General features: G+C 34.2%; 1 protein-coding gene across 1 annotated transcript in view; it reads right to left on the bottom strand.

Moving 5' to 3' along the window:
• LOC138379100 (tetratricopeptide repeat protein 6-like) overlaps positions 1–17142 on the bottom strand; it is a 40949-nt gene extending 23807 nt beyond the window's left edge. The window contains exons 1-5 of the mRNA XM_069464412.1: positions 17057–17142; positions 15314–15390; positions 14757–14917; positions 4641–4775; positions 842–955 (exon numbers count right to left, since the gene is read on the bottom strand). Coding sequence (XP_069320513.1) covers positions 842–955; positions 4641–4775; positions 14757–14917; positions 15314–15390; positions 17057–17139 — 570 coding nt within the window. The 5' untranslated portion in view covers positions 17140–17142. The remainder of the gene's footprint in view (positions 1–841; positions 956–4640; positions 4776–14756; positions 14918–15313; positions 15391–17056) is intronic.
• Positions 17143–18368: the final 1226 nt, after the last annotated feature.

Raw genomic sequence — 18368 nt, 5'->3', positions numbered from 1 at the left:
GATATACAACTATTATGTCCCCATAATAATTTAAAAAAACTTTTTAAAAACTCCACATGAACTACTCTAGCTAATTTTGAAATTTTGAAGCAACAATATTGATAGTGATCACTGCTTTAAAATTCTGCACGTGGCCAGGCACAGTGGCTCACGACTATAATCCTAGCACTCTGGAGGCTGAGGCAGGAGGATCACTTGAGGCCAGGAATTTGAGACCAGACTGAGCAACATGGGGAGACCCCTGTGTGGCAAAAATAACCCTGAAAAATTAGCCAGACATGGTGGCGTGTGCCTATAGTCACAGCTACCTGGGAAGCTGAGGCAAGAGAATCACTTGTGCCCAGGAGTTTGAGGTTGCAGGGAGCTATGATGATGTCACTGAACTCCAGCTTGGGCAACAAAGCGAGACCTTGTCACAAAAAAAATAAAAATTCTGCCCACAGTGTATCAGTAGAAACATTTCCTCAAATGATAATTATGCAATGTATTTTAATTTATACATGCATTTAAATGCTTATATAAATATTATAAAATTAAATTTTCATTTGAATTATTACAGAAATTGTATAAGAAACTTTGATGAGCCCTAACAACGAAATTAAATATTTTCCTAGATGGTTCTTTGGTTTCTCAACTTTTGTGTGTGTGTATTTCCATACCAATTACTTTCCAAAATTATAGCAGAAGTAATACTTTACAAATGCTTTAACCATGTGTACAAATGCTTTAATGTGTTTATTAAATGTTGCTTATTGATTGCTTGTTGAATTCAACAAGCTATTGAATGCATGTTATTTATTAAATGCTTTGAATATGTTGTTTACTAAAACAGTGATCTTACCATTTGAAGTTCTTTTATCTTGGTGTAACATAATGCTCTGTTATAAAATGCTACATAACATTTTTTGTCCATGTTGATAGCTGTAGTTAAATCTGTAATTGCTAGCTTATAAGTCTACAAAGAAAAAAATAATTGTGTGAGAAGGGTGAATCATAATGAACTAAAATTTCATTGTAAAATAAATTCTTGATTCTATCAGAGTTTTTGAAACACTCATTTAACCATTCTGCATTTCATCTGTGAAATTAAGATATTTAAGCTAATCTTTCACAGAGTTAATTAAGAAGACCTTCTGGTAGGAATTATTGTTATAGTTTCTCTTACCTGCAAATAAAATTAAATATATCAACAACTTTAACTTAGACAATTGTTTTATTCCAAATTTTGCTATATGGCAATGAGAAAATCATACTCATAAAAAAAAAAAAAACAACCCATATTCATCCAGCAAACATCCACCAAAGCTTGCTTGCTTCTGTCACTCAGACTGTCATATCACATAATCGTCATGTTTTCTACCCACATTTCTTTTGCTTCCTCTTTGATTCTTCTCTGACACCTTAATATCATCTGTTTTTATAGATAGTAATTTTCATGGAATTAACACATAATGCAAGGTCTTACCTGTGCTTTAAGATATTATTTGCAAAATATTACATATGAAATAGCTACAAAGAAAGGTCAGAAAAGAAAAGTACAAAGAAACAAAGTATTCCATGCAGTCTAAGATAGCAACAGGGTTGCTCACACTTTTTAACCCAGTAATTTCTGTTTAAGAACCAATCACAAGCTTAGCAACAATTTTGCTCTTAGTTGTGTATAACTGTACCATTTTAAATAGTAAAATAGTAAAAAAAAAAAAAAAAAATTAAAACGACCCAAATGTTCAAAAATAAAGTGATTAAAAATAAATTATGGTGGAATACTATATAGTCAGAAAAATTATATCTTCAAAGATTAAGTGTAAAAAGCAGGGCACAAGTTATACGTGTAGTATAATCTCAACTTTAGAAAATATATATTATATATTTTAATGAAAATAAAAGTCTAAATGCAAATACACCAAAATGTACTCAGCAAGTCTCATTCACGGTGGGGCAATAATCCTTTATTCCCGTCTATATTTTCCAAATTGTCTACAATGAATATATACTACTGTCTTAATAACAGTAAGTGTTATTTAAAACAAATGTCAAAAATAAATATCATTATTTTGTGAGAAATTATGAGTTGAATTCCTTTTGATGGACCAGGAAAGTGCAAAGAGCTCTAAAATAGTTCTGCCCCTCACACCACAGGGATTCCCCCACTATAGAGGAAGAAAGCAAGTGAGTCCCCACTTGGCATCAGAGAATCACCCACTCTAAAATTTCAGTAAACCAGGCAGGAAATGGCCCTACCCTGTTGCAGTATTTCAGAGCTCCTCTGTATACATAGGCACGCACACTCCCAGGATAAATTTTGATAGCCTCATTACAATTCAAGATTGCTTTGGAGTATCTGCCTTTTGAACCATAGAAGGCTACTCGGCTTAAATATGCCTATTCAGAGAAAGAAAGAAGGAAAGCATAAATGAATGCTTTAGTAAAAGCATGAATTCTACCAAAATATATGGTACTTTGAAAAAATCTATGCCACCTAAAAATGATATTAAAATATAGTCTTTTTCTTCAATCTAAAAGAGAGTGAAAATTTTTAGAAAAAATTTCAAACATACGGAATTGAAATAATCATGCAGTGAACACCTGGATTGAATGAATTCCTGGATTCAATAACTATCAACATTTTGCCATATTTACCTATTTTTTTCTGAACTATTTGAAAATAAGTTGTAGACATCATAATACTTCACCCCATGTCCTCCAGTATACATCGCCTATAAAAAAAGACATTCTCCTACGTAATCATAACCATTATATATCTAAGAAAATTAACAATAAAATTATTTAATCTAAGCTAAAATTAACTAATATTTAGTCCATATTGAAATTTCATAGACTTTTAAAATCAGGATCCACAACAGCTTTACCTATTGAATTTTGTGCTGTCTCTTTAGTCTAAAGGCAGAAATCAATGTAATAGCAAAACACGAAATAAAATTAATTTATAAAATTAACATTATTTATAGCTATATTAACATACTAACAATATTTACATAAATCACAATTCACAAATACTTTTATATGCACAAGATCACTGATAGAAATAATACTTTTTGTTCAAGGGGAAGTACAGATATCTGGATTATCAAAATATAGTTAGTTGAAAACTAGGTATAAGTAACTGTTGTTAATTAATAATGATAGCATATAAAGGATTTAATAGTTTTACCAAAATTAACACATTCTCCAAATCACTAAAATCATTTATTTAAATACCTGGTAATGTTTTGGATCAAGGGTAATTGCACGATTGAAATCCAAGATTGAGTTATCCTTGTGGAGTTTTGCTTTACAAAGCCCTCGTTGGTAAAAGCCTTCTGCAAAATCAGGATTTGCTTTGACAGCTTTTGTAAAAGAATCAAAAGCCTAGAGGAGCATATTGTCGAGATATGCAAACCATTTAGTGATAGACTATATTATTTTAAAATGTTAACAAATATAACAAGTGTTGAAAAGTTTCACTCTATTTTTTTGGTAATTTTAAATACATTTCTCCCAATGAACATTGTAGATCAAACAAAAGTAATATTTAGGAACAAATAATACTATATAATAAAAAATAATAAACAATAAATAAAGGTTTATTATTATAATTAAAGGCCTCATTCCCAGACTAATGTCTACATAACCCATTTGTTAGATTATAATATTTTGGGGATATAATTTTAATCATTATTTTTCAGATTTTGTAAGAAATCACAACCAGCACATTTATTTTCCATGAAGATCCAAGAACTGTAGCAGATACATAGTTACGAAATTTCAAAACAATAGAACTCTAAAATTTTTCCCAACATCGTAAAGCAAAGCTGAGTTTGCTCTGGTTGTTCAAAAGGACTAAAAATTTGTAAAAGATTTGTAATTCATCTTATATTTATTGGCATTTCTTAATGGAACAACGAATCAAGTGCAGCTGTTTTTGTATGCTATGGAAATACACGTTCAAGATATTTTTCACCCCATGAATACAAAAATTAGAATAATATATGTGTGCACTGTATGTGTGTGGGGGGGGTGTGTGTGTGGGGGGGGTGTGTGTGTGTGTGTGTGTATGTGTGCATAGAGATGGAGCTGTGAAATATCCAATGTTAGCCATTGGATAATACCAAGTATTGTACATATTTATCACATCAGTGACAATGTTGAAGTGAGAAATTGTGTAAAATAGCCAAAGACTAGACAAACATATAATAATTGAATCAACTATTTTTCAGTGAATTGGGCCATCTTAGCAACCAGTTTCAATGTGATCTGAATTGTGCAATTATCAGTAAGAGAAGCCAGAGTGTCCTAATTCTTTTCCATTTATGAGATATTACACTTGCAATTGAATAAGTAAATTTATATTAATATGATGAAATCATTTTGCTATAATAATTTCCTTCAGTTAGATGTATTATTTTGGTGGGAAACACATATTAATCTTTAGAATATTGTTGATAAGCAAGCATCAAATAAAATGAATTGATTAAATAAAATAATGTCATAGGTATTGCAGGGTACCAACTGATTGTAATAAGATTTATAAGAAGCTTTGGACTAGTCACTCACTGTATAGGTAGCCTTCAGAAATAGAACTGAATACAAGCAATCAGTTTTTTAAAATCACAAATTATGCTCCTAAATACACAAAATACCATTTGTAAGTTGCCTTCCTCCATGTAACAAAGACCCAAGTTATACAGACAGTCTGCTGAAAGAGCTGTGGCATTTGGTCCTTTATCAGAATGAGAAAAACTATCCAATGTCTTCTTAAATATTCTCACAGCTTCCTATAAAGAAAAAGGAGTGGGGGGAGAATGTTTCTTTCTAATATTTATTTAACATTACAGCCTTCAATGTTAAAAGGAATGCAGAGCACACACTTCTCTCATTTCACCCAGGGACACACAGGCCTGGTAAAGCCACAGATCTTGTTAGTACAAACACAGAAAAGGACCCAGCTTGTGAGTCTGATTGCCCCATGTCCCACCAGGTGCCTACCCTACAAGCCAGTCATAAGTGGGCTTACACACATGGATTTTTGGAGGTGGTTTTCTTGTAGTCTTAAGTCAGACTTAAATTTATGAACTAATTTATTGCCAATCTCCTAAGAATTTTCTTGAATGGAATATTGGGAAGCTACTAGGTAGTAAAAGTTCCCCACTGATAATACCAATACAATTTTAATCCGTCTTTATTTTGTCCTGTTCTGCTCCTAATGGAGTTCCATTGGCACCAGAAAATAAATTACCATCCAAAATCATCCATTTAGATTTAGTCAAAATAGTTGAGGCTCATTAATGAAAAAATTCAATTTTCCAGATAGAAATGCCACTTAATAATTAACTAATCATTATATATATTTATATAGAAATAAAAACGTTTGTTACTGGTTGTCTCATTTTCTTAATTGCATTTAGTTGCAAAAGAAACAATGAGATTTAGCTTGGACTTGCTAAATGTCCTTTATGGCTCTCTTTCAATATTTACTCCACACATTTACAACTCACCTCAACAACCATCCTTCTGTCCTCACTCAGCACATGACCTTGCCATAGAAAAAGCGGATTATCCTTTCATTTTCCCTCCTTTCTACTTCTCAATGTCTCTATGGCTTCATCCGTTCTCACCTTTTTCTCCTCTTTCTTTCTGCTCCTTTGCAGACTCCTTAAGCTGAGTCTTTGACCCCATCTCCTTCTGCCCCACCTGAGCACAGTCTGTTATTTCCTTCCCTGTTTGTATCTCTCCCCCTTCACTGCCTTCTTGAGTCCATAAAAACTTGAGTCTACTCAAGCCTTCCATTCCATTTAAATTAAAATGAACACATCTTTGCTTCCTCCTGCTTCCCCCATGTCTTTCTCCCTCACTACTCTAGGAAGTCTCCCCAGGGAGATGTGGAGGGGCTTGCAGATAAGGCACATTCCTGCTCTGAAAACAGGACTGCGGCTGCTGTGCGAACAAAAGCTTGGAAGAAGCAACACTGCTGCTATAATTCAAGAAAAATTTTTAAAAAATTGTATGTTCTGAACCAGGATAATGACCACAGAAATGGAGAAAGGAAGTGGATTTGAGCGCTATTTGGAAAGTAGAACCAAGAGAACATCATTATTGATTGGGTGGAAGAGGGCAGCCAAAGGTGGATAACAGGTATCCAGCCAGAGCGAAGGGCACAGGGGTTGGGGAGGTAAAGCAAGCATAAAACAGCATTCCTCAAAGCCTGGAGAGACCAAAGCTTCAAATGTGGACAAAAAGTAGACAATGATCCATACTAAGAAAGAATGACTGAATCTGCAATAAGAAAGCCATTAACAAAAATAGCAAGAGCACTTCATTCCAAACCAGGGATGCATTCATTTTCTATTGTTGCAAATCAAAGTATCACAATTTAGCAGATTAAAGTAACACGCATTTATTATCTTACAGTTTCCACAGATCAGGAGATTGGGCTTGGCTTAGCTGGGTCCTCTGCTCTGGGTCCCATAAGGCTGCAATCAAGCTGTCAGTTGAGGTGTATTCTCCTCTGGAAACTCTACTGGGGAGAATCAACTTCCAAGCTCATACATGCTGTTGGCAGAATTCATTTCCTTGAGACTCCAGAACTGAGAGCCCTGGCATTTGCTGGCTCTCGGTTGCCCTCAGATGCTAGAAGCTGCACACGGTTCCCCCCTAGAGTTCCCCCCTAGCACACCAGCCTCTCCACAGGAAGCCACAACAAGGCCAGCAGGAGAATCTCTCCAGTCTGCTAAGGAGTCTTATATACTGCAACATAATCAAGGGAGTGGCATCCCACAACTTTGCCATATTCCATTGGTTAGAAGCAAGTCACATGTCCTGCCCACACTCAAAGAAAGGGAGGAGATTATACAGGGCATGATTCATTGACAGTAATTTTAGGGTGTGTCCACCAGAGTCCACTATCTGGCCCCCAATGATTCAACACTGCGGCCGCATACAAAATACATTCCTTCATTCCAAGGTCCCCAAATGTCTCATCTCATTGCTGCATCAGCTCAAAGTCTACAATATCATCATTTAAAGGAGGTTCAAGTTTAGATGAAGCATTTGAGTATAATTCACTAAGTACCATTCCTGGGGCACAATTCCTCTCCATCTGTGGACCTATGAAATTAAAGGGACAAGTTTTCTGTCTCCAAAACACCCAACGTGCAATGGTGAGACAGGCATAGGATAATATTGGCACACATTCTGGTTCAAAAATAAGGGAAATGGAAGATAAAAAAGGGAGTTACTGGTCCATGGCAATTCTCAAATACATTTGGGAAAATATCCAGAGTCTCTTGATTAATTTTCAAAGAACAAGGATAATTTTCTATGGCTCTTAGTCCTGTCCTATGTGTTCTTGGTCTTGCCTTCTGGGTTATCTTTCCTTTTTTAAAGAGGTTACATATGTTTGAGCTGAGTTGTTTTATTAATCTGCTTCTTTCAAGTGTAATTTTGAGGTCTGATAGCCTTCTTTCATTTTGTACTCTCTCTGTCTCTTTTAGTCCAAACTGGCAGTGTTTATGAAGAAATAATTCTTTCAAAAACTTTGGAGACCGTCCATGGATTTCACAGGGATTTGCTCCATTAGACAAAAGCCACATCCACTAATTTTTTCAAGAAAATTCCTTGCCTACTTTGGCCTTATGCTGAGATGTCTGAGGGAAATTGTCCTTAAGCTTCTAGAGGTCCTCTGGTTTGGTTAATAAGATTTGTAAGGCATAACCTTAATGTCTTGAAAGAGACCTAGCATGACTGAATACTCTGATCTTATGATCTTTCTCAGATCTTGGCAAAGGGCTGTCCAGCCACACCTGGGCCTTTTCTCTAGATCATGCTTTCCTGAAAGTGAATATTTGATTTTATCATGTTTTGCCATCTGGAGAAGTTGAGATTTTTCAACATCATCAAGTCCTGGTTTATTCTGTTCAACCGTTCTTAATTTCTCTCTCTCCTCTCACAAGAAGCAAGATGAGAACCAGAAGCACTGTCAACACTTTGCTTGGAAATTATCTCAGTTATATATCCAGGTTTCTGACTTACTGGTTCTGCTTTCCATATAACTACAGGAGGCAATTTCGCTAAGCTTTCTACCACTACGTAAAAGGAAACTTCTTCCACCGGTTTCCAATAATATGTTGCTCACTTGTTCCTGAGTCCTCACTCATTAGCAGCATCTTCAAAGACCAGGTATCTACTAACAGTCTGTCTCGGATGACTTGAGCTTTTTCTGCCATGCTCCTCAGAATTCTTCCAGCCTCTGCCTGCTGCCTGGTTCCAAAGCTGCTTCCACATTTTTAGGTATTTTCTATAGCAGCATCCATTTCCAGGTACTAAAATCTGAGTTAGTTTCTTATTGCTACAAAAAAAAAAAAAAAAAAAGAGAAAGAAAAGAAAAGAAAAAAAAAAAAAAGAAAAGAAAGAAAAAGAAATGACCAAAAACCTAATCCCTTAAAGCAGGACACAGTTACTATGTCACAGTTACTATGTCACAGTTTCCATGGGTCGGGAGTCTGGGCATAGCTTAGCTGAGTGCTCTGTTTAGGATCTCCCAGGCTGCAATCAAGGTGTCAACCAGGCTACATTCTCATCTGGAGGCTTGGTTATAGAAGTATCTTCTTCCAAGCTCATTCTGGTTGTTGGCAGGATTCATTTCCTTATGGCTGTCTGACTGAGGGGCCAGGCTGACTGACTGACTGGCTGTTGGCTGGAGGCCACAGCAGTTCCCTGCCGTGAGGCCCTCTCCCCCGGCACCTCACAGTATGGCTTGCTGTTTCCTCAAGGCCGGCAGGACAATTTCTCTCTCCAATCTGCCATGAGAGAGTCTCACAAACCTAACATAATCATGGGAGTGACATCCCATCACCTTGCCATATTCTGTTACTAAGAAAGTCACAGGTTCCACCCACACTCAAGGTCATACAAGGGTACAGTATATTGAGAGCCACCTTATGATGTGTCCATCATAAGAGTGTAGAAGCCAGATTGTAGTGAGTATAAGAATGAGCAGACAGTGTGGAAATTAAGATAACGAATGTGAGAGAAAAGAGGAAAAAGTCAATAATTAGAGATGTCAAGGAGGCAAAAATAAAGGAGGTTTTCTTCAAAAAATTAAGAATAGTTACTCATGATTAAATGTTTAGGGAAAGAAACCTATAAAGAAGCTAAAAATACTTAATGAAGAAAAAATAGTAATAGCTAATATTTATCAAATGTTTACCATGTCCCAGATATTAAAGCATTAAATAGTTACTTAATTTTGTTCATCTAATCTTCACAAAAACCTCATGAAATGCTCCTCTAATATCTCCATTTTAAGATGGGAAAGCTGAGAATTAGGGAAGATGGGTGACTTGCTCAGTGGCTCACTGGCGGTACATTGCAACGCTGAGTCATGAATCCAGGCAGTCTGGCTCCAGAGCCCCTACTCTCAACCAAGCATTTAGATTCCTGAGAAGATGGATGAGATGACAATTTTCTCATCATAGAATGTCATGAAAATTAAATGAGACCATGTTAGCACCGAGCCCTCAGCCTGTCTGATGCACATTAGGTGCTTAATTTTGATGGCAATTACTTATTACTATTATTAGTCTTTTATACTTGCATTATTGAGGACTCATCAAAAATTCCAAAAAGAGCCTATAGGTCCTAAATAAGGATAGGAGATCTACCTGGCATTAACTAGACTTTTTCGTGTCCCCTAAATGTCAACCCAAATCTCCCAAATGAAAAAATATAACATTCACCAGATAATATTTTACTACAACAATAACAGCAACAAAAACCATCTTAGAGAATCCCACTTCACCCATACCACTGCTTTCATTAATAGAAGCCAAAAGACAGAGTAATATTACCTTGAAAATATTGAGGAAAAAAAATCACTGCCAATTTAAAATTTTGTCATAAAATAAACAAAAATGAAAAGCTTTACCATTGACATTCACTTTTATTTCAGAAAAAAAATTATCTCAGGACAGTCTGACATGTAATAAGAAATGAGTAAGATAAAATGGAAACATGTATGTAAGCATAAACATTGTTTATCTAAAATAATGGTAGTAATTTTATTTTGTATTATAATTTGTAGAATTTAAAAAGTGTAGAACTAAAATACAAAACAAAAGAAAGTTTGAGTTGGGAAGGCAGTGGTAAGAGTTAGAGAGGTCTAAGTTCTTTTTATTACCTGGGAGAGTAAGCCCTGTACTCAGGAATACAATATTATTTAACTTCAGACTTTGCTATAAATGCATGGCAATATTTAAATAGTAAAAACTAAAATAGAAATGAAACAAAAAGAATAGAGAGGAAAATTGAATAAAGACAAATTTTTAAATAAAAAAACCTCAATACAAAAAATAAACAGTGATAAAAAGATTTTAAAAGAAATAATGAAAAAGAAGGACAAGTATTAAACACCACAATTTAAGAGGAAAAGAGGAAGGAAGAGAGAGAGAGAGAACTAGGACGACCAAAAAAAAAAAAAAAAAAAAATTCAGACCGAAGAAAAATCACAGATTCCAAATCTTCCAAGTAAAACAAAGATATTATCAGAATGGATTTATTAAAATCCTGTTACAGGAGATAAATCTAAAACCTAGGATATGGAAAGGTTAAAAGTAAAAGGATAGAAAAGATATAACTAAGAAATACTAATCAAAATAAAGTAGATATAATATCAAACAAAGCAAACATTAAGACAAAAAGTATTATTAATGATAGAAAGGGTCACTATGTAATGATAAAATGTTCAGTTCTTCAAGAAGGCATAACAATTCTAAAGATGTGTGTCTATAATTGATAAACCAAAAATTGAAAGAACTACAGAGAGAAATTGACATCTAACATCATACTGGGGGATTCTAACATACTGCAGTTATTGATAGATTAGGCAAAAATGTGCATTTTGCACACCACATAAAAAAATCAGACCTAAGGAACAAATATACAAAACATACCAAGCAATGAAAAAATACATATTTTTTCAAGTACATGATGAGTGCAATGCACACTGTCTGGGGAATGGACACACTTGAAGTTCTGACTCAGAGGGATGGGTGGGACATGGGCAATATATATAAACTGAACTTTTGTACCCTCATAATAAGCTGAAATAAAAAAATATATATATAACATCAACCACAAAAAAAAATAAAAAATAAAATAAAATAAAATAGGCCATAAGTAAGTCTGAACACATTTCAAAGAATCAGTATCAAGCAGAATATTCTTTTCACAATGTATTTGGAACTTGAAATTTTTTTTTTAAAGTTTAAAAAAATTCATATATCACAAAAAATACTACTGTACATTTAAAAATACTTACTATGAAATTCAGTAAATATGATACTTGAAAATATATAGCCCTAATTGCTTATGGTATAAAAGAATAAAGTTTGAAAATTAATGAAATGAGTATCCAACTGAAATTTTAATACAAATAACAAAAAAATCCCTTTCAATAAAAGCAGGAAGAAACTATAAAGGTAAGAGTGATTTCAATAAAACAGAAAATAAAGATAAAGAAAGATCAGAAAGCCAAAATTTGATTCTTTGAGGAGAGATTTCTGACAAAATTAATCAAGAATAAAAAAGGGGCCGGGCGCGGTGGCTCACGCCTGTAATCCTAGCACCCTGGGAGGCCGAGGTGGGCGGATCGTTTGAGCTCAGGAGTTCGAGACCAGCCTGAGCAAGAGCGAGACCCCACCTCTACTAAAAATAGAAAGAAATTATATGGACAGCTAAAAATATATATAGAAAAAAAAAAATTAGCCGGGCATGGTGGCGCATGCCTGTAGTCCCAGCTACTCGGGAGGCTGAGACAGGAGGATCGCTTGAGCTCAGGAGTTTGAGGTTGCTGTGAGCTAGGCTGACGCCACGGCACTCACTCTAGCCTGGGCAACAGAGTGAGACTCTGTCTCAAAAAAAAAAAAAAAAAAAAAGAATAAAAAAGGCACAAGTAAATTTTAAAAGAGTCATATGGGCCGGGCACGGTGGCTCACGCCTGTAATCCTAGCACTCTGGGAGGCCGAGGTGGGCGGATCGTTTGAGCTCAGGAGTTCGAGACCAGCCTGAGCAAGAGCGAGACCCCATCTCTACTAAAAATAGAAAGAAATTATATAGACAGCTAAAAAAATATAGAAAAAATTAGCCGGGCATGGTGGCACATGCCTGTAGTCCCAGCTACTCGGGAGGCTGAGACAGGAGGATCCCTTGAGCTCAGGAGTTTGAGGTTGCTGTGAGCTAGGCTGAAGCCATGGCACTCACTCTAGCCTGGGCAACAGAGTGAGACTCTGTCTCAAAAAAAAAAAAAAAAAAAAAAAAGAGTCATATGTAACTGCAGATACAGCGGAAATTGAAGTGATAATAAATGATATTTTGAATAATTTTATGGAAATAAATTTGAAAACTTAGATGAAATGGACCTATTCCCAGAAAACTATGTTGGCAAAACTAAAGAAGAAATAAAGGGCTGAATATTTCTGTACCTATTAAAGAAAACATTACAGATGGTTTTACAGGTGGCTTCTACCAACCTATCAAAGAAAAGATGATCATGGTAATCTTTAGACAAGCTCGTTCATTAATAGGAAAGAAGGACTATTCCCCCAAATCATCCTATGAGATCAATATAACCTTGATACTCAAATCCAACAAGGTCGATACCACTCATAAATATAGGCACAAAGATCTTTACCAGTAAAGCAAATTCAGCAATGTATAAAAAAGAGATTATATACTCTGATCAAGTTGGTTTAACCCAGGAATACATAGTTGGTCTAATATTAAGTAATCTATGACATATAATTGGCTATATGTACATATTAAAAGATAAAAACATAGTCATTTTAATACCTGATTAAAGATAATTTGATAAAATTCAAAACAGGAATAGAAATAAAATTCTTAACTTTAAGTTGTCTACAAAAATCAACCAGAAACTTCATTCTTAGTGGGATAAATTGCCTTTAAAATTTGGAAAAAGATAAAGGACATCTCTAACATCACTTCTAGTTGGCATTGTTTTGGAGTTTCTAGCCAGCACAATTAGACAAGAAAAAGAAATGGAAGATGTAAAGAAAAAGAAAGAAAGAAAATTATCATTATTTAAAGAAGATATAAACATCTATTTATAAGCCCAAAAGAACATATCTAAACATTTTCAGAAATAATAAGCTTTCATTGGTTCCTGGCCTTTTGGCTAAGATCAAGTGTAGAAATAACAACTGTCCATCAAGGCAGCTGGCTAGTAGACAGATACTCAAAAATCAATTTCATTTCTATAAACTATCAGAATTTTTTATAAAGATACCATTTACAATAGCAGCAAAAATTATGAGGATACATAGGAATATTTCTAACAAGAGATATGTAAAATCTGTTTAAAAGAAAAAGTGAAATAAATGAGGAGATTTATCATCATGGTCACAAACTAAAGAATCCAATATCATAAAGGTGTTGATTTTCCCTAAAATAGGGGTGTCAATTCTCTAAAATAATCTAAAGTTTCAATATTTTTTCAGTCAAAATTCCAAAATCTTAGAAAGCTGAGTTTAAAATTTGTATGACAGAGTAAAAGCTCAAAAATAACCAGTAATTTCCTAGAGAATAATATTGTGTGGGGACTTGCTCTACCAGATGTCAAGAATTTCAGTGAGGTTATAGTACTTAAGACATGGTACTGTCAGTCCAGGAATACAAAAATTGACCAAAGGAACAGAATAGAGAGCCTAAAATTATACTTGATCTACATATACGTGAAACCTTGTGGTATGATAGACTGCAGCACTACAGATCTTGGGGCTAAGGATAACATTTCAATAAATTATACTGAAACATTTGAATATCCATATGGGGAAAACTGAAATTTTATCACTCACATTGGAAAAAAAAAAAAACAAAACATCTTATAATAGAGGAAGGTCTTAAATGGAAAAACAAAAGCTTAAACTTTTTGAAGAAAATATGGAAGAATATCTTAATGACCCTGGTGTAGCGAAGGACTCCTTAAACAAGATGGTTTTTCTTTTTAAAGAAAAAATGCTCTGACAACAAAATTAAAAAGAGTATATTCAACTACATTGAAATTAAGAAGCTCTGTTAACCAAAAGCCACCATAAAGACAATTACAAGACAATCTACAAATTGTGAGAAGATATGCAGCATATAACCAAGGGTTAGCATACAGAATTCATATTTTAAATGCCTAAAGTCAATAAAAAATAGAAAAATAAACAAAAAATGTGTATGGAAAATTGATAGAACAGGAAATACTAGTGGCTGATAGACATGCAAAGATGTTTAAAATGTGAATTAAAATCACACTGAGACACCAGTTTTTATCCACCACACTAGTAAAAGCAAAGTCTAACAATATCAATTATTGTAGAGGATGCAGATCAACAGGAACACCCATACACTACAGGTAGGAGAATAAATTACGTAGCACCATATGAAACAATGCGTCATTTTCTTGAAAGTTAAACATTCAGGCTTTCAACATACTGGCAATTCCACTCCTCGAAATATATCCTGGAAAACTATGCCACATATTAACAGAAGACATGAAAAAGAATATTTAGGACAACCCTATTCTTAAGAGGGAAAAAAAAAAGAGGAAATAATTCAAATGTTAATTAACAGAAAAATAAATAAATAGATAAAAAATATAATTTAGTTTTGTAAAAAATATTTAAAGTGTCATACTAAGCACAATATTTAAAGTTCATTAATAGATTGAGTAAATGTTATACAGAGCACTTTTTCACCTTGGTTCTCTTGGCCTTCATATGAGCTTTTGCTAACAGAGCAAATATGGTTATCTCAGGTCTATGCCAAGTGAGCCTCTCCAAGACCTGAATGGCCTTGTCATGGTTTTCACAAAATGAATAAATAAGTGCTTGCTGTACAGGACTCAACTCAATAAGACCTAGAAGGAAAGGAACATTCATCAATATCCTTGCCAAGTATCAAAGATTTAGAATACAATTATTTTAAGGCAAACAATTCAACAATTTTTTTCTTTATAATATGAATTAACAAATCAATATTATACTAAAATCTATTTACTACCAGCAAACAATAAGAAATTCTCATTATAAACAAAAAATATATTGTAAGCCTGATATTTCCTATAATAATCTCACTCAAAAAATTCACTGTTACGGGGCATTTTACTAATTGATTATGTACATAGGAAACTGAAGTTTCCAAATCTAACTTTGACTTTCAAGTGAACTCTTCATGCTATTAAAAACAGAATAAAAAATTTAAAGATGTATTTCTTAAGTTAAAACAATTATAATTTTGCATTAATTATATTTACCTTTGTCCATTTCTGCTATTTGATAAATAGTAAACTTTGCAAGATCATAACATTTCATCATAAGAAGATACTGCCCTCTGGAAAAAAAATAATAGCTTTTGATTCTAAGCAGTTTAAAATAATTTATCTAAAATAAAGTTTCTTATAACCAGCTACTTAAAATGTTACAATTATAATACACTCATTCATATTTACACATAATGTATAAAAAAATTTGAAAATTATAGATATTTTATATGATCTAAATAGACCAATTACCATAGAGATGTGATGAGAAAACAATTTAGGAATCTAATACTGAAAGGAAAATACTCAGATTTCTTTCTGCAATTATCTGTATTTAAAATGTCATACTTTGTTGCTATGAAATTATTAAAAGATAAAGTTCAAGGGACATAAAAGGGGGAGGTAGTTACATAAATTGATATTAATAAAATGTGGTTCAACAGTTAAAGGACAAAGCAAGCCCTTATCAGAAAGCATTTTTCCATTCCATTTTCCCAGGTCTATAAATCCTTAAAAGATAATATTATATTTTTGATAGTGATAACTCATAAATTGCAAAGGGTCCCTTTATAGCAAGCTCTACTACATTTGAAATACAATTCAATGTATTACTTTTTGTTCACTGAATCAGCTGAGGTTTACGTTTGGTACCTCTGTGGACACAATCAAAACCTGTTCAAAATATGTTACCTTACTCTCATGAGATATGCCATAACTAACATAACTAGTAACCTAGGAATGCCTCAAATAATTTAAACACTAAACAGTTGTGTTTTTTTTTTTTGTTGTTGTTGTTGTTGTTGCTCTGACACTTACTCTACATGCATCCGCCAGACACATCTTTTTTTTTTTTTTTTTAATTTCAGCTCATTATGGGGGTACAAAAGTTCAGGTTATATATATTGCCCATGCGCCCCCACCCCCCGAGTCTGAGCTTCAAGTGTGTCCACTCCCTAGACAGTGCACATCACACTCATCATGTAGGTATGCACCCATCCCCTCCCCCCACCCCCATCCCCCCCAGTCAGAACTTCAAGCATGTCCATTCCCCAGGCAGTGCGTATCGCACTCATCAAGTAGGTATACACCCATTCCTTCCCCCCAGCCTCCACCTCTGTCCGATACCCAATTGGTGTTATTCCCAAATGTGCACTCAGGGAAACCAGTTTGTTGGTGAGTACATGTGGTGCTTATTTTTCCATTCTTGGGATATTTCACTTAATAGAATGGATTCCAACTCTCTCCAGGAGAACCAAAGAGATGCCATATCTCCATTATTTCTAATAGCTGAGTAATATTTCATGGTATACATATACCACATTTTGCTAATCCATTCATGAACTGATGGGCATTTGGGTTGTTTCCACATCTTTGCAATTGTGAATTGTGCTGCTATAAACATTCGGGTGCAGATGTCTTTTTTATAGAATGACTTTTGTTCTTCTGGGTAGATGCCCAATAATGGGATTGCTGGATCGAATGGTAGGTCTACTTGAATATGTTTAAGGTATCTCCACATTGCTTTCCACAGGTAGAGCAAAGGAAAAGACCTGGTTCTCCCATATAATAAATTATTTTAAAGTTTAACAAACTGGCTTGCTGGTTGGGAGATGGCCATTGTTGGGGGATTAAAGGTAAGATAAGCAGGCTAGATCAAGGATCAGGCGAACTCAGGATCCCCACAGCATCCTGGGATGCTAAGTTACCCCAAGAAGAATTCAGTTTCTATGCTCATACCTGATTATATATAATTTAATTCCATCTGGCTGAAGGTGGATAGCACGAGATAACTCATTTACTGCCTTTTTCAATTTATGCATCTGTTGAATGATAAATGGAAACTTAGCTCCTAATATTAATTGCTTTCTTTTGATATTATATTTTTCTCCTCCCACCTTTTACTACAGAAATTTTGCAGGAACCTCTCCCAATACACATGTTTTTCTTAAGAATCATCAAAACCCAATGGTACACAGAGAAGTAAAAAAAAAAAAAATGCTTATGATGCAGTATTTTTATTTTTTAAAATCATTTAAACACATGTATATAATTTTACATAAATGGGATTACATCATACATTTTTGTTTGCGTTCATGTGTGTTTTCCATTTTTCATTTAGTTTTTCAGTTTTTCTCCTTAAACCATAAAACCTTTTTCACCAAACTTCACTCATGTTAATAAACTAGCATAAGAAGAAGGGTAGGATAAAAAGTCAATTCCACTTAAAAATAATGGAGGAAAAACAGGCTTGCACAAAAATTAAGTAAATGAATGAATATAACAAAATTCAAGAATGATGAAAAGGAGATCCATTTAACATAAATATATCATGAAAAGTAAACATTGATTCTTCCCTGAATACTAGTCACAGAAACATAATATGAATTTGTGTAAATTTGGGAAAAAAAACAACTACCATTGGAAATATTACAAAAGCAGCACTACACAGAGCAAAATTAACCTGAGACAACCAACCATACTTTTTACTATAATGATATGATGATGCAAAGAAGAGAATGGACAAAATGAATTTGTGCATGGAAGTAGGCAGTACCTGTAGAAATGGTTTGGAGGAAACAGTGGATGGAACTCAAAAGAGGGAAGCCAAAAGGAGGAGGTTTTAGAATTGTTTAAACAAACTGGAGAATTTCTGTGAAAAGTTGACCCTACTCAGGTTGGCATAATTGATAAATTGTCTAGTCATACGTCCACATTGCTACACCTGTTCTACTAACCACCCATATCTATGCACTAAGGAAACCCTGGTTTGGGAGAAATGAAGGACTATTTAGTCTCTGATCTCTGCAAGCTTCCCTGCGGTTAGACCTCTACCAGGCAACCTTAGATTAGATCCACCCTGGAGACTGCACCCACACAGTAGGAGTATGTATTCTTCTATATACATATAAACAAAAGTTGCTCTATAATTGTTTTATTTACATGGATCCATATTGTACATACTTATACTCTTTTCTGAATCTTGCTTTTCTTACTCAAAAATATCTCATGGAAATCCCTCCAAGTCAGCCTGAATAGTGCTATTCATTCT

The sequence above is a fragment of the Eulemur rufifrons genome, chromosome 2 (assembly GCF_041146395.1).
Source record: "Eulemur rufifrons isolate Redbay chromosome 2, OSU_ERuf_1, whole genome shotgun sequence".
In the NCBI taxonomy this organism is placed as follows: Eukaryota; Metazoa; Chordata; class Mammalia; order Primates; family Lemuridae; genus Eulemur; species Eulemur rufifrons.
The sequence above is the reverse complement of the archived record's forward strand: the minus strand, read 5'-3'. Positions and strand labels throughout refer to the sequence as shown.